This window comes from Macaca fascicularis, chromosome 15, assembly GCF_037993035.2.
Source record: "Macaca fascicularis isolate 582-1 chromosome 15, T2T-MFA8v1.1".
In the NCBI taxonomy this organism is placed as follows: domain Eukaryota; kingdom Metazoa; phylum Chordata; class Mammalia; order Primates; family Cercopithecidae; genus Macaca; species Macaca fascicularis.
Genome location: NC_088389.1, coordinates 47,140,145 through 47,157,398, shown reverse-complemented (window position 1 = coordinate 47,157,398; position 17,254 = coordinate 47,140,145). Strand labels below are relative to the sequence as shown.

At 39.0% G+C, this 17,254-nt stretch overlaps 1 protein-coding gene across 11 annotated transcripts in view; it reads right to left on the bottom strand.

The window, feature by feature from the left end:
• Positions 1-17,254, bottom strand: part of LPAR1 (lysophosphatidic acid receptor 1) — a 170,428-nt gene that overhangs the window by 87,598 nt on the left and 65,576 nt on the right. For 7 of the 11 annotated variants that reach the window (XM_005581087.5, XM_074016825.1, XM_074016826.1 and 4 more), the window contains 2 exons: positions 16,207-16,284; positions 14,807-14,954 (listed from right to left, as the gene is read on the bottom strand). The exons of 3 other annotated variants lie outside the window; for them this stretch is intronic. In XM_005581087.5, the coding sequence (XP_005581144.1) occupies positions 14,807-14,851 (45 nt within the window). In that variant the 5' untranslated portion in view covers positions 14,852-14,954; positions 16,207-16,284. The remainder of the gene's footprint in view (positions 1-14,806; positions 14,955-16,206; positions 16,285-17,254) is intronic. One more of the 11 variants, XM_065530229.2, reaches the window with a different exon arrangement.

Sequence of the window (17,254 nt, the reverse complement as noted above, 5' to 3'; positions counted from 1 at the left end):
AGTAGTGTGCACCTATAGTCCCAGCTACATGGGAGGCTGAGGCAAGAGGAACCCTTGAGAACAGGAGTTATGATTATGCCATTGCACTCCAACCTAGGTGATAAGAGCAATACTCTGTCTCAAAATAATAATAATAATAATCATCATCATCATCATCATGCACATGCACCATGATCAAGTAGGATTTATCTCATGGATGCAATGATGGTTCAACACACGCAAATCAATAAACACAATACATCATATGAACAGAATGAAGAATAAATACCATATGACCATCTCAATAGATGCAAAAAAAATTGATAAAATTCAACATTCTTTCATGACAAAAACTCTCAGCAAACTAGGCATAAAAGGAACATACCTCAACCTAATAAAGCCTATATATGACAAATCCACAGCTAACATCATACTGAATAGCGAAAAGCTGAAAGCCTTTCTTCTAAGAACTGGAACAACACAGGATGCCCACTTTCACCACTCCTAGTCAACATAAAACTAGAAGTTGCAGCCAAAGCAATCAGGCAAGAGAAAGAAATAAAGGCATCCAAATTGGAAAAGAGGAAGGCAAATTGCCCCCCTTTGCAGATGACATCATCTTATATCTAGAAAAATCTAAAGACTCCACCAAAAATCTCCTACACTGGATAAATTCAGTAAAGTTGCAGGATACAAAATCAACACACAAAAATCAATAGTGTTTTTACACACCAATAATGAACTATCTGAAAAAGAAAGAAATAAGGCAATCCCCTTTCCAAAGCTATAAAAATAAAATAAAATAAAATAAAATACCTAGGACCAAATTTAACCAAGGAGGGAAAAGACCTCTTCAAGGAAAACTACAAAACACTGATGAAAGAAATAGAAGAGGACACAAACAAATGGAAAGACATCCCATGCTCATAGATGGAATGAATTAACATTGTTAAAATGATCTTACTACCCAAAGCAATCTACAGATTCAGTGCAATCCCTATCGAAATACCAATGTCATTTTTTAAAGAAATAGAAAAAACAATCCTAAAATTCATACAGAACCAAAAACAAGCCTAAATAGCAAAGCAATCCTGAGCAAAAAGAACAAAGCTAGAAACATCACACTATCTGACTTCAAAATATATCACAAGGCTATGGTAACCAAAACAGCAAGGTATTGGTATAAAAACAGACACACAGACCAATGGAACATAATAGAAAACGTTGAAATAAATCCTTGTATTTACAGTCAACCTATTTTTTGACAAAAGCATCAAGAACCTACATTGAGGAAAGAAACCCTCTTCAATAAGTGGTGCTGGGAAAACTGGATATCCTTATGCAGAAGAATAGAACTGGACCCCTAGGTCTCACCATATATAAAAATCAACTCAAGATAAAGACTTTATTAAGACTGCAAACTATAAAATTACTAAAATAAAACATTGGGAAACACTTCAGGGCATTGATCTAGGCAAAAATTTTACGGCTAAGAACTCAAAAGCACAAATAAAAACAAAAACAGGCAAAAGGGACTATTTTAAACTAAATGCTTTAAAACAATCACTAGAATGAAGAGGCAACTGGTTGAATGAGGAGAAAATATTCTCTAACTGTTCATCTGACAAGGTACTAATATCCAGAGTATACATGGAAGGAACTCAAACAAGTCAAGAGTTAAAAAAAATAATAATAAAAGCAAATAATCTCATTAAAAAGTGGGCAAAGGGTATGAATACACTTTCTCATAAGAAGACATACCAATGGCCAGTAGGTATATGAAAAAAAAAAAAAAGCTTAACTTTCCTAATCATCAGGGAAATGCAAATCAAAACCACAATGAGATATCATCTTATGCCAGCCAGAATGGCTATTATCAAAAAGATAAAAAAAACAACAAATGCTGGCAAGGATGCAGAGAAAAGGGAACTCTCATACACTGTTGGTGGGAATGTAAATTAGTACAGCCACTATTAAAACAAACAAAAACAAAAAACACGAAAACCAGAAATTCCATATGATCTAGGTATCCCCCTCCTGGCTATTTATCAGAAAAGAGAAAAAAGAAAAAAAGAGAAGGTAAGAAGGAAGGAAGGAAAGGAGGAAGGGAGGGAGGGCATCATCCCAGCACTTTAGGGGGCCGAGGCAGCCAAATTGCTTGAGCTTAGGAGTTCAAGACCAGTCTGGGCAACATGGTGAAACCCCATCTCTACCAAAAATACAAAAAAATTAGCCAGGTGTGGTGGTACACACTGGTGGTCCTAGCTACTTGGGAGGCTGAGGTGGGAGGATCACTTGAGCCTGGATGATGGAGGTTGCAGTGAGCTGAGATCACAACAATGCACTCCAGCCTGGGTGACAGAGTGAGACCCTATCTCAAAAAAAAAAAAAAAAAAAAAGAGGAAAAAGATACCATTATATCAAAGGGACACCTGCATTCATGTGTTACCACAGCACTATTTAAAACAGCAGAGACACAGATTCAACCTAAGTGCCTATCAATTAATGAATGGATAAAGAAAATGTGGTATATATACACAGTGGGATACTATCTGGTCATAAAAAAGAATGAAATCATGTCAGTTGCAGCAACATGAATGGAGTGCGGCCGGGGGGGCGGTGAGGGGGCAGTCATTATATTAAGTGAAATAAGCCAGACACAGAACAACAAATATCCCAGGCATGGGGTCTATGAACATAGGACTAAAAAAAATTGATCTCATGGATAGTGAATAGAATGGTGGTTACCAGAGGCTGGGAAGGGTAATGGGGAGGTAAGGATAAAGAGGGGTTAGTTCATGGGTACAAAAAATATACAGTTAGATAGAAGGAGTAAGTTCTAACATTCGATAGCACAGTAGGGTGACTATAGTTAATGAAAATGTATGGTACATTTCTAAATAGCTAGAAGAGAGAACTTAAAATGTTCCCTACACATTGATATGGACGGGAACACATGGATGTGTTACCAACACATCTCAACAGAAATAATGAGTACACGAGGTGATGAATAGCCTGACTTGATCATTACACATTCTATGTGTGTAATAAAATATCACATGTACCCTGTAAACATGTACAAACATTATGTATCTATAAATAAACCTGCAGAAGCCTGCTATATGTTTTTTATGTTTTTCTCACATACATATACATTCACAAACACATGCAGAGAGATGATAAGTATCAATTAATGGCCTGGGCAAAGAGGAGGCTAATGGAATTAGGAAGCAGTAAAAGGGCTCCAACTTTATCTGTAACTACTGAATTGTTTTATGTATTAAGTCCCAAAAGAGCTTGAAGAAATTACATCAAAATGTTCACATTTTACAAAGCATGGTAATGGCTATGCTATTGCATTATAACTCCCTGTATGCATTTCATTTTGCTTAATTTTTTTTTTTAAAAAAAGGAAAGAAAGAAATTGAATTCAGTCTGAGCCATTAAGAGGGAGAGGAAGAAACGGGAGGGGATGTTAGTTTACTCATCCATAAAACAAAGAGGAAAAGATCACCTTTTTTTATATGTTGAGCATTGAGAACTCTATCTCTGTGAACTCTATTCTCCTGAAACTTTTAATCAGTCAACCCAGAAGACTTGAACCTTCATAAACCAAATGCCAGCTCTAAAATGCAGCCTTACTTGAACTGACAGGTCAAAACAATATAATAATTCATCCTAACAAAAATGAAAAATTATTTTCCATTAGCTCATTTTGCTGAAAGGCTAATAACAATATATTTCCTTATAAATTTATTCCATTTCAATTTTAAAAATGGAATTTTTTATCTATTTTAGTTTTTATTATCTTCTACTACCTTCCATTATTGTCCTTTTTTTTAATTATGAAACAGCTTATCTCTATAAACTATCTTTTTTCTGTGACGAGTTAAGAGACAGCAATAAACTTATACAATTTTTTTAAAGCAGCATTTAATATTTTAGATACTGAGATCAATTCATTTATAACCATTTTAATGGGGGAAAAAAAAAAGCCAAATGTGCTCCTAAGACTCCTATGAGTAAATGTATTAGTCCATTTTCATACTGCTATAAAGAAATACCCAACACTGGGTAACCTATAGAGAAAAAGAGGTTTAGGGCCAGGTGTGGTGGCTCACACCTATAATCTCAGCACTTTGGGAGGCCGAGGCGGATGGATCACCTGAGGTCAGAAGTTCAAGACCAGCCTGACCAACATGGTGAAACCACGTCTCTACTAAAAATACAAAAAGTTGCCAGGTGTAGTGGCACACACTTGTAGTCCCAGCTACTTGGGAGGCTGAGGCAGGAGAATCACTTGAACCTGGGAGGCAGAAGTTGCAGTGAGCTGTGATCGTGCCACTGCACTCCAGCCTGGGTGACAGAGTGAGACTCCATCTCAAAAAAAAAAAAAAGAAAGAAAGAAGAAGAGGTTTAATAGACTCACAGTTCCACATGTCTGAGAAGGCCTCACAATCATGGCAGAAGGTGAAGGAGGAGCAAAGGCACATCTTACATGACTGCAGGCAAGAGAGTGTGTGCTGGGGAACTGCCATTTATAAAACCATCAGATCTTATGAGACTTATTTACTATCATGAGAACAGCATGGGAAAAACCCACCCCATGATTCAATTACCTCCCACCAGGTCCCTCCCATGACATAAGGATTATGGGAGCTACGATTCAGGATAAGATTTGGGTGGGAACACAGTCAAACCATATCATGTATATTCGTGATACATCATTTGAAAGAGTAAAATACCATGGTGTAACTGATTACTATAATCCTCACAATCATTTGCCACCTTGTTTCTTCTGCCTTTTCTTTCTCTACTGCCATAGCATTGAATTCCCCTCTGCAACTTCAATGTTGCCCTAGTTTTCCAGCTAGTTTTGAATGAGACAGTGGAATGATCTATGGCTGAGTCTTTCCATCTTGACCTATCTTACATAGTGGGATCTACATCTGACCATGACAGCTCATTCCTAAGTTCCCATCAGTCATCTCTACACAATCCAGCATGTCAGAGGTGAGCCCTGCACTATGACCTATGCCATTGAGCTGGGATGCTTCCAGGGTCTTCTCCTCCATTGTCTTTACTAGGTTACTTCAGTAACCTGATCAACCACAATTAAGGTAATACTAAACAGAGTTCTAAGTACGCAAAGCTCTGAGAATTGGGGCCTACACCTGATCCACTCCAAAACCTTCCTATGCTTGGTGGTGGAAAACCATCTAAGTGCAAATGTTTTGATATTACCTGCTGGACATTCTGACTTTGAAATCAGCCACCTAGTTCACCAACACACACACCCTACTCTTCTTCCTGCAAGATTGGAATTCCTGCTATTAAAGGCTGTCTGAATCATTGAAAGTTGTTTTATTTCCAAGCTATGCTTTCAGAAACTAATATGTTCCATGGCCCTCTAATAAACATATTCTCTGATGCTGAGAAGCAAGTATCAACCCACTTTTACTTTTCTCCTGGTCTGAGCCTGCCTAACACAATCATGTATGAAATGGGATAAGTTTAACTTAAGGGCAGCTCTTAAGTGATGTTATACTACTGAATGGCGTATTAATATTATCACACAGCAGGGAAAGGTTGATTTTTTTTTAGTGACAGTCTTATTAAGGCAAGGTACAGATATTAAAAGATAGAAATTCCCTGGGCTCTATAATTATGATTTCCTCAGATGGAAAAAAACAGCAGGCCATTGTCCCACCTTAGTGTGTAGTCACAGCAAAACTGCAACAAAAGTTCAAAGAAAGATGACTGGAGAATCCAGGGATATGAAAAGGAGATCGAGCAGTTTCCTAATGGGCAAGAAGTGGGAATAAGCCAGACCCACTTTGAAGGATAAAGGAGTAGCTTCATTAACCATTAAAGACTAAACCAATTAAAAAGGATGTATTAGAAAGAAAAATAAACAAACATGAAAGGTGTCATACGTGGTTTACCCTAGGTGCCCCTGTACAATTTCATCTTATGAATAGAAAATTCAAAATGGGCTTTCAGATTCCAAAATAATATCTCTTCTCAAACCTTATCTGAGTTTATAAACACAAAAGGAGGTACAAGATGAATTTAAATTGCAATATGGAAACAAATTTAACTTCTAATAGAAACATGGTTCAAGATGAAGTCAGAAGTCTCAATGTTTATCTCCAGATGCATTTATTCCTGGCAATACATTGGAGTTTTCCATAGAGTGTTTATCCAACGTGGCCTTCCTTTGATGGGTCTTCTGGCATACCACATACACAGACCATATGTAGTGGTTCCCCGTTTCTCCCTGTAAAGAACTTATAGAATAATCAAGGGGAAAAGGGAAAGAACTAACATATGTCAGGTATCTATTAAAAGGCTGATACTCTACAAAGCACTTAGCAGTTATTTTTGCCACTTAAACTTGTGACCACAGTGTATGTTATTTGAATTCTAGAGATTTTAAAAAATAAAGCTGAAAAAGACCTATGTATTGAAGATCCCCTAGCTATGGTGTAGAACAGTCTAGATTTGAACCAAAATCCACCTGGGTCTACGCCCATGCATTACCTTTTCCCAGTTCCATGTTAGATGAAATTATTGTGTGGCACTGGAAACATACTTCATACTGCAATTAATTGTTCACATTTTAGTTTGAAAGAAAACACTATCAAGATAATCTATAATCCCTTACTTCAGAAACTCATAATTTAATAATTGCAAACATTGTATTAATTCCCTTACTCTGGAGCCTTCTGTGTGTCTCATTTTTGTATTTTTCAGTTGTGAAATATTCTGGTTATAATTTCAATCTATTTTCCCACTTAGAAAATAAGGAGAGGAAGTGGAATTGCCTTTTTAAACCGCAAGAGTCATTGAATCATTTTATGCAGAAGAGTAAACTGATCTTATCAACGTTTTTAAAAAATAAAAATAAATAACCCACCAACTACAAAAACACATTTTAGAAAAGCAACTGAAGAAACCTGAATACCAATTGAGTATCAAGTGATATTAGGGAGTTATTTATACTTTTGCTAAGTGTGATGATGGCAGTGTGGTTATTTAAGCAAATTATTTTTTAGATATGCATATTAACATAAGCGGACTTTTTAAAAGATGACAATGGTAGGGATTCTGAAATACTTCATCCCCAAAAAAAGGAGCAAGTGAAGCAAGTATGTCAAAATGTTATTACTGAATCTAGGTGTTGGCTATATTGAGATTCATTGTCATGTTTTATTTTTGTGAATGTCTGAAAACTGCCATAGTACAAAGTTCTATTCAAAAAAACAAATCTTTCAGCCTCAAAAAAAAGCAACCCACTTAATGTGAAATTCAGTTGCTTTGATTAAAAAAAAATCCACTTTCTAATATCAGAAATAAAACCTTCCAAAACACAGATTTTGAAAATAAATGTTTTGTTGAGAGAACCTATTGGTAAGGATGTCCAAAAAAAAAAAGTGTCTTCCAAAAGACAACAAGCAGACACCAGTCACGTTTTTTTGTTTTTTGCTTTTTATTTTTTTTGAGACGTCTCACTGTTTCACCCAGGCTGCAGTACAGTGGCACAATCTCAGCTAACTGCAACCTTTGCCTCCTGGGTTCAAGCAATTCTCCTGTCTCAGCCTCCTGAGTAGCTGAGATTACAGGTGCACACCACCACACCCGGCTGATTTTTGTATTTGCTGTAGAGATGGGGTTTCACATTGGCCAGGCTGGTCTCAAACTTCTGATCTCAGGTGATCCACCGGTCTCGACCTCCCAAAGTGCTGGGGTTATAGGCGTGAGCCACCACGTCCAGCCTCAATCACCTTTTATCAGAACACTGAATGAGAACTGGAGGAACAATCTCTCAACTAAGACATTGAAAATCTACCCAAATTCACAACTTCAGTGAAAGCTACAGGAAATCACTTGGAGGGATCAAAATACCTTTATGCTCTTGGCTTAAAACCAAAATGGTTGCGAACAGGCAACCTACAGAATGGGAGAAAAAATTTGCAATCTATCCATCTGACAAAGGTCTAATATCCAGAATCTACAAGGAACTTAAACAAATTTAAGGGAAAAGAAATCCCATCAAAATGTGGGTGAAGGATACGAACAGATACTTCTCAAAAGAAGACATTTATGTGGCCAACAATCTATCCATCTGACCAAGGTCTAATATCCAGAATCTACAAGGAACTTAAACAAATTTAAGAGAAAAAAAAAATCAAAATGTGGTTGAAAGATATGAACGGATACTTCTCAAAAGAAGACATTTATGTGGCCAACAAACATATGAAAAAAAGCTCATTATTCCCGGTCATTAGAGAAATGCAAATCAAAACCACAATGATATACCATCTCACACCAGTTAGAATGGTGATTATTAAAAAGTCAGGAAACAACAGATGCTGGAGAGGATGTGGAGAAATGGGAACACCTTTACACTGTTGATGGGAGTGTAAATTAGTTCAACCATTGTGGAAGACAATGTGGTGATTCCTCAAGGATCTAGAACCAGAAATACCATTTGACCCAGCAATCCCATTACTGGGTATATACCCAAAGGATTATAAATCATTTCTACTATGAAGACACATGCACACACATGTTTATTGTAGCACTATTTACAACAGCAAAGACTTGGAACTAACCCAGATGCCCATCAATAATAGACTGCACAAAGAAGACACGGCACATATACACCATGGAATACTATGCAGCCATAAAAAAGAATGAGTTCACATCTTTTGTAGGGACATGGATGAAGCTGGAAACCATCATTCTCAGCATACTAACACAGGAACAGAATACCAAATACCACATATTCTCACTCATAAGTGGGAGTTGAACAATGAGAACACATGGACACAGGGAGGGGAACATCACACACCAGGACCTGTCTGGGGGTGGGGGAAGAGGGGAGGGAGAGCATTAGGATAAATACCTATTGTATGCAGGCATAAAACCTAGACGATAAGCTGGGCATGGTGGCTCACACCTGTAATCTCAGCACTTTGGGGGGCCAAGGAGGGCAGATCATGAGGTCAGGAGGTCAAGACCAGCCTGGCCAACATAGTGAAACCCCATCTCTACTAAAAATACAAAAATTAGCAAGGCATAGTGGCACACGCTTGTAGTCCCAGCTACTCCGGAGGCTGAGGCAGGAGAATCACTTGAACCCGGGAGGCAGAGGTTGTTGTGAGCCAAGATCACGCCATTGCACTCCAGCCTGGGCAACAGAGTGAGATTCCATCTCAAAAAAAAAAAACAATCTAGATGATGGGTTGACCAGTACAGCAAACTACCATGGCACATGTATACCTATGTAACAAAACTGCACATTCTGCACATGTACCCCGGTACTTAAAGTAAAATATTTTAAAATAAAATAATTTAAATTCAAATAAATATAAAAATTAAAATTAAAAAATAACAAAATGATCACATAACAAATGAGAGACAGCATGATACACCTTGAAAAATACTGATATAGAAGAATCTTTCCTTACTGGAATCACAGGTGTGAGACCCGAATACCTTTGAGGTTCTCAGATACCTATTCTCGTCTCTAATATAATCCTAGGTTTGTGAGAAGCCAAACTGCTCACTCTGGTACTGAACTATTGACTCTTTCATGAAAAACGAAAATGAAACTTTTAATCCAAATTCTATCCACAGTAACCTGATCAAGCACAGGGTAACGTGCCTAACACAGTGCTAGAAACAGAAAATGGCTCTGGAGAGCTGCAAGTTTGTTTGGTTTACTACCCCATCCCCATGCCCCCAATATCCACAGGACATGAACACATTAACTCAGCCTAATGATGAACAGGTTCCTGTCTGCAAATACATCCCAGGAGTTTCCTTTGGATAAGAAAACTCTTTTTCTGTGTCTGGACCAGCAGAATTACAAATCGGCTACAAACACAGCATCTTCTTGCTGCTGCTAGTCCAGTTTTGTCTTAGTATTCATCACCTAGCTTTGTAAGAGCTAGGTGCTCTCTCAGCATGAGAAAATAAAAATCTGTCTCAGAGTCAAGGCAGGGGTAAAGCAGAGAATACGAACTTGCTCCACTTCAAAGCACAAGGCATATCTTTCAACTAACTAAACAGCAATCCCAGCAGGCATGACAATGCAAGCTTTCTTCCCTATTATTGTTTGAAACAATCACAAGCTATTGGTTCATATTAATTAGTTTATATGTAGTATTAGGCAGCCTTGATTAGAAAAATGCTCTTTGTTACTAAATGAATAGAGTAACAAACAAAATCAAAAGCTTTTTTAAAAAATTGTTGTTTTGGCCTTAGAAAAGGGTTTTTAGGCCTTTCACACTTGAATGTGGATTTATCTTTACAAAGTCCCTGAATTCACTGGAAAAGAATGCAAGTTGATGTGCCAAACAATACCAGGCTAAGGTGACTGAGTGAGCTGCTTATTATGCTTTGCCTAAGAAGATGCTATATCTAAATTATTTTTACCTTCTTTGAACATGGGCAAAACTGATAATAAGGGAGAAGACATTAGTAGAAGTTTCAGGGCAAGGGCAAGTGAGCCTTGAACTAAATTTGACTGTACAAATTACATGCGAGGAACTGACATATAATTAGGAGGTCCATCACTGGCCAAAGGATCCTGGGAACCAAGTGACCCAATGGTCTGCATCTCTCCAGAAGAAGCTATCTATCTCTATGACCTAATGCCCGAGTGTATAGCTGGCTCCTTCCCCGTGGGCTTAGTTCCCCAACCATCAGAGGCTGCCACTATTCCCAAAATACAGCGAGGATAATGGAACTATCCTGGTTAAAGTTAATTAACAGACTTGCTCAATAAAACAATTATCGAAAGTCAGGACTTGAACCCAAGTCTATTTCAAAGGCTGGGACCATTAAGCTAACACAGACTTCTTTAAGATCAATGTTAAATTTGTTAATATGGTTTGAAAGGCCTTATAAAATCTCCAATTTTGTAACCTAACCTATTTATGCTAATTCCAGCATTTGCCAATTTCTGCAGTGTAACTATTTCATATGGCTGATTTCAAGAAGCTAGCATGAAGTCAACTGGCTCACAAAATTCCTGAAAATTTAACAATCCGCCTCTGTGAGTTGGTATAGGTGGCTCTAGGAACATTACTGTTTACAATCTCACACCCCACTGTAGTGCAACCAACCAAAACAGAATTCTAAATGCTTTGCTCTCTCTCTCTCACACACACACACACACACCACCCTGGGACACTTGACATTCACCCATGCTTTTTCTTCTCTTTTACCAAGATAACCCATATTCATTTGTTCTCAGCCTAGTGGTCTTCCTTCAGGAAGTCTTCCCTGATCCTCTAAATCTTTTCCGGGTTCTCCACTTTCCTCCCAGAGCACCCATACTTCCTGTATTTGTGCATTCCTGCATTGGTGACAAAACCTTGTAACTTTTTGTTTTATCTGTATATCTCCCACTTATCTCTAAACTCTGGCAGAGCAAAACTTATTTCTCTTACTTATTCTTGTATCCCCCAGGCCTGCCACAAGGCTTGCTGAACAATAATAACAATGCTTGCTAACACACACTGGGCAATATGTGCCCAGAATATGTGCCAGGCACTATTCTGAGTTTTATAGAAATTATTTCATTTCCTCCTTAAAATAACCCTATCAGGTTAGCTTCATTATTACCATGCTCATTCTGTGGGTAAGGAAATAGGGGCACTAAGAGGGTGGATACCTTCCCCTCAGGCTCAGGTAATTAGTAAATCAAAGCAGGGTGACTGGTGAGCCTATGTTTCTCCCTCAAGAAACCAGTGTTTCTTGGCCACATTTTTTTCTCATTAGTGATCCTTAAGGAGAAAAATTAATTATATTTAAATTTTCTATAACGAGAAAAAACTAAATACTAAGGAATAAGATTTTGTTGGATAAAAGTATAAGCTTTGGAGGAATTTTTTTCATCTCCCCAAACCCACTTTTTGTCCTCTTGGGGCAATATCACTATGTTAAGAATGTATGTTCTAGGACTTTCACATTACCCATTTCCATTAATGTACCATATATTTGTCCCTAAAAATACACAGTCTTGTTTTAGAATTTTAATGGTAGCTTCCCATAAGTACTATTTTGCATCTTGCTTCCTTTTTCTTCCATACGATATCTTGAAGTAATATATGGCTGTGTAGATATCCTCATTTTAAAACCACTGAATAGTGGTCAGGCGCGGTGGCTCACGGCTATAGTCCCAGAACTTTGGGAGGCCGAGATGGGCAGATCGCCTGAGGTCAGGAGTTGAGACCAGCCTGGACAACACAGTGAAACCCCGTCCCAGCTAAAAATACAAAAATTAATCAGGCATGGAGGCACGTGCCTGTATTCCCAGCTATTCAGGAGGCTGAGGCAGGAGAATCGCTGGAATATAGAAGGCGGAGGTTGTAGTGAGCCAAGATTGCACCACTACACTCTAGCCTGGGAAACAGAGCAAGACTCTGTCTCGAAAAAAAAAAAGAAATAAAGAAAAAGGAAAAAGGAAAAAGAAATAAAATGACTGAATAGTATTTCAATCATGTCCACATTCCTGAATTCATTAAGTCTTTCTACTATTGGATATTCACAAAATTTTGTATTTCTTGGTTTGCAACCAATGCTTCAATGAATATCTTTATACACTCCTTGGGCTCACGTGTGAGTGTTTTTCTAATGTAGATTCCAAGACAGCAGCAGGGCATGTGCAGTAATGTATAATTTGAATAGATACTGTTGAATTACCCTCCAGAGTAACTGTACCAATTTACTTTCCCACAGAGAATTTACAAGAGTACACATTTCCCCCAGTAATTGTATGAAATAGAACCTCTTTCTCCTTTGAGCAGTGTTAAACATTTTAATTAAATGAGTCATTTAGAAGTATTTCTATTCCTCACCAGCCGATAGGAGCTTGTGTAACAGAGAAGATGTATAGATAAGAAGAAGCTGTTGGAAATGCTGACAGATGACAGCAGCAACACCGGGATGTGGAAATGCCTTGTCTAGAAAACCTGCACTAGCCTAACTCACTTCACAAAAGGACTAAGAAGAGTCATTACATGGGAACAGCTTCTGTGGACTTTGAAATGGTGACCTCAGGTAACAGGCACTAAATCTCTTTGCCCATTCTCCAAGTCTCTCGGATACCAAAAAAGTCTACTGAAGATAAGGGAAACCAAACACCCAAAGTAAATGAAGTGTTGAAAGGACAATGGTCCACTTACCAGAAAGAGAAATGCATATGACGATGGTAACACTAAACATTCTGGAAAATAATACTGAAGGCCTTGGTACTTTATTCTGTATTCATATGATATGAATAAAGGGCTTTATTCATAAGATAAAATCCCAAGGTGGATAACAATAATGACATCCCAAATGGTGCTGAGGAGAAAACACTATACTATATGAAGGAAAAATGCCCCTTGTTCTCCTTTTTCCCTCTCCTTCTTCTCTCCCTCTCTCACAAACACACAAACCCCTATTAAAATACATACAAAATTGAAGAGCCTGCAAAATCATACTGAAAAAAACAGTGTGGAATAACGTTCTGTATCAAGTTCAAATTTCAATCAATATGGCTCTTTCTTGAAAGTATGCTTTTTTCTTCAAAGCTACCCGAGGCTGGGCACAGTGGCTCAGGCCTGTAATCACAGCACTTTGGGAGGCCAAGGAGGTGGATCATTTTGAAGTCAAGGGTTCAAGACCAGCCTGACCAACATGGTGAAACCCCATCTCTACTAAAATACAAAAATTAGCTGGGCTTGGTGGCAAGCGCCTGTAATCTCAGCTACTCGAGAAGCTGAGACAGGAGAATCACTTGAACCCAGGAGGCAGAAGATGCAGTGAGCCAAGATGACACCACTGCACTGCAGCCTGGGTACCAGAGCAAGGCTCCCTCTCAAAAAAATAAATAAATAAATAAAAATAAAGTTGGCCAAAATTTGATTGTCACGAATGAGAGAGGAGGTCACACTGTAGAAAGAAGATAAATGAAGAGTAAATGGGAAACTACACTTCCTGCGCACCTCTGTATGCCTCATGTATATAAACCATCATTTAATCCATGTAACCATCATGTGAGGAACGATTACATGAGAGAGATCTGAAGCTGAGAGAGGTTGGCATGACTAAGGCTTTTAATCCCGCAATCAGAGGAGCAGGGATGTGAACTGTGGCCTTATGACTCCAAAGTCTGTTTCCACATTGTACCCTGCTGCCTGCTGAATCTGAAAGAGTCCAGTGAATGCTTGATTAAATCAGGCTGCAAAATCATCCGAACAAAGACCATGTCCCTGCCGTATTACTGCTCTTCACTGGACAGAAAAAGATAACTCATACGATTGCTGTTCAGAAGTTCCTGGAATCGCATTTTGTTTTCAAAGTTCCTAGAACAGGTCAAGGCAAAAGAGTAAGTATAGGAGGAGGACGACAAGACAGCCCTCAAAAAACTTGTTAAAGTTAGATCCATTCTGATATATTTCATTAAACCCCACCCCAACCCCCAGCCCACAAAAAAAGCCAAGAGAGGAAAAGCAGCAGGGTTTACTACTGACTTATTTTGATTTAGAGTGTGATGCCTATAGTGACAGTCGGGCATCCTAAGCACTGAAAACCAAGGCCTCCTATGAACAGAGGCCAGTTCACTAAAATCACTTGTTCATTGTTCCAGCTGCTTCCTGAACTAAATGGCACCTCACTCACAAAAGCACCATTATTCAAATACTCACCAAATGATAGCGAGAGAGATATACATGATCCCTAGAGTCAAACACACTTCCTGAAACCCAGTTTAAATATTTGACAAACTTATGATTACGTCAGACCTCTGCTAGTCTGAAGCCCTTACCTGGGGCTGTGAAATTACAGGGATGGAAGTAGAGATGGCAGCCATGACAGCTCTGTGGTTGTAGATGGTGAATAGGCCCCAGAACTACGGGAGACAAATGTTCTTGTTTGCTGATCAGATCAAGGTCATGCTAGGAGAAGCTGTGTATCTGGAAAACAACAGGAAAACCCACATTTAGCATAAAAGGACTAGCATATGGGTGTGAAGTACTGTTGGCCAAAGGAGGTAAGAATCCCTAGAGTCAAGTTTCAAATACTAGCTTAATGCAAACAGAAAGCCTGTAGGGAAAAGCTAAGGTCTAAAAGCCATGACTTCTGTGCTATCTGTCCAAATACTCTTAAGTTGAGGAATTTTCATAGGTTTGAATCCAACATGCCAGGTAGATGTTTTGGGAAGACAGTTTCAAGTTGCAGAGCTGGGGAGGGTGAGTCGGTGGGAAAAGCCATCCTGCCATTAAATAATAAAGGAATTGAATAATCCATAGTGGAGAGCTGATGGCTTACATAGAGGGCAAAGGGAATGCAGTAACCACCCCCACTTATCTGAGGAGTGGATTCTAAGCCCCCCAGTGGATACTTGAAACGGTGGATAGTGGGTTAGGCGTGGTGGCTCAAGCCTATAATCTCAGCTCTTTGGAATGCCGAGAGGGAAGGATTACCTGAGGTCAGGAGTTTGAGACCAGCCTGGCCAACATGGCAAAACCCCATCTCTACTAAAAATACAAAAATTAGCCGGGCATGGTGGCACGTGCCTGTAATCCTAGCTACTCAGGAGGCTGAGGCAGGAGAATTGCTTGAATCTGGGAGGTGGAGGTCGCAGTAAGCCAAGATGGCAGCACTGCACTCCAGCCTGGGCGACGGAGCGAGACTCCATCTTTAAAAAATAGAAAAAGAAAAAGAAACTGTGAATAGTACCCAACCTTGTAAATAACAGAGACAGTTACTAAGTGACTAATGTGCAGGTAGCATATGTGGAGATGCAGGACAAAGGGATGAATCACATGGACAGTATGAGATTTCACCCACACTATCCAGAATGGAGTGCAATTTACAACTTGTGAATTGTTTATTTCTGAAATTTTTCATTTAATATTTTTGGACCAAGTTTGACTGCAGGTAACTGAAACCGTGGAAAGTGAAACTTCGGATAAGGATGGACTACCATAATACCGTCAAGTAATTAGATATCACCCAGTCCAACCCCACCTATTTGCAGAAGAAAAAATTGAGGCTTAGAGAGCAAAAGGGACTAGAGTCACACATTTAATGGTGGGACCAGTACTACAGCAGCAACTCCAATTCCCAGGCCTATATGAAACATAACAAAGTGAATGTGTTCCCTGCCTATATTTACTCAAGGAACTTAGTCACCGCTTTTAAGACTAAAGAAAGGCAAGATACCTGATGCTGTAGGAGTCAGTCCTGAGAAGTCAGGTACTCAGACAGGTGGATGGGGAGCTTCATAAATCAGATGTCCACCTGTGTGAGAAAGAGAACATTTCTAAAATCCTTTTGACATCCTCAAAGAGAGGATGCTAAATAAGCACAAAGTATAACCAAATCTTCTCTTATTCACATGTTCATTAAGAAAACTCAGAGAGATGCTAACTTCCGCACACTAAATCACGGCCCTAGTTCTGTCCAAAGGCTGATGTGACTCTTTCCACATTGCAATTTAGTCTAGAAGAAAAAAATTTTTCATTTTAAGAAAAGAATTTTTAAAAATTCTTTCATTTTTAAGAAACATTTTCATTTTCTGGTGATTTTCATACCCCCTAACAATATCCTTTCTTTTATTCAAAGACGTTATTGGCCGGGCACAGCAGCTCACGCCTGTAATCTCAAAACTTTGGGAGGTCAATGGGGGCAGATCATTAGAGGTCAGGAGTTTGAGACCAGCCTGACCAACATGGTGAAACTCCATCTCTACTAAAAATATAAAAATTAGCTGGGTGTGGTGGCACATGCCTGTAATCTCACCTACTCGGGAGGCTGAGGCAGGAGAACCACTGAAACCCAGAAGGCAGAGGTTGCAGTGAGCCGAGATCATGCCACTGCACTCCCGCCTGGGCAACAGAGTGAGACTCCGTCTAAAAAAAAAAAAAAAGAGTTATTGAGCATCAATAGGGAACTGGGCGCACAAGAAGTAAGGCTAAGCCAACCTTGCCTTTAAGGAGCTTTTGTCAGTAAATACGCTTTCTAGTTTCACCAGCATGCAAGATGATACCTGAACACCTTTTTTCTCTTTTTTTTTTTTTTTTTTTTTTTTTTTGAGACAGAGTTTTTGTTGCCCAGGCTGGAGTACAATGGCCCGATCTCAGCTCACAGCAACCTCTGCCTCCCAGGTTCAAGCAGTTCTCCTGCCTCAGCCTCCCGAGTAGCTGGAATTGCAGGCATGCAGCACCATGCCCGGCTAATTTTGGTGTTTTTTTTTTAGTAGAGATGGGAT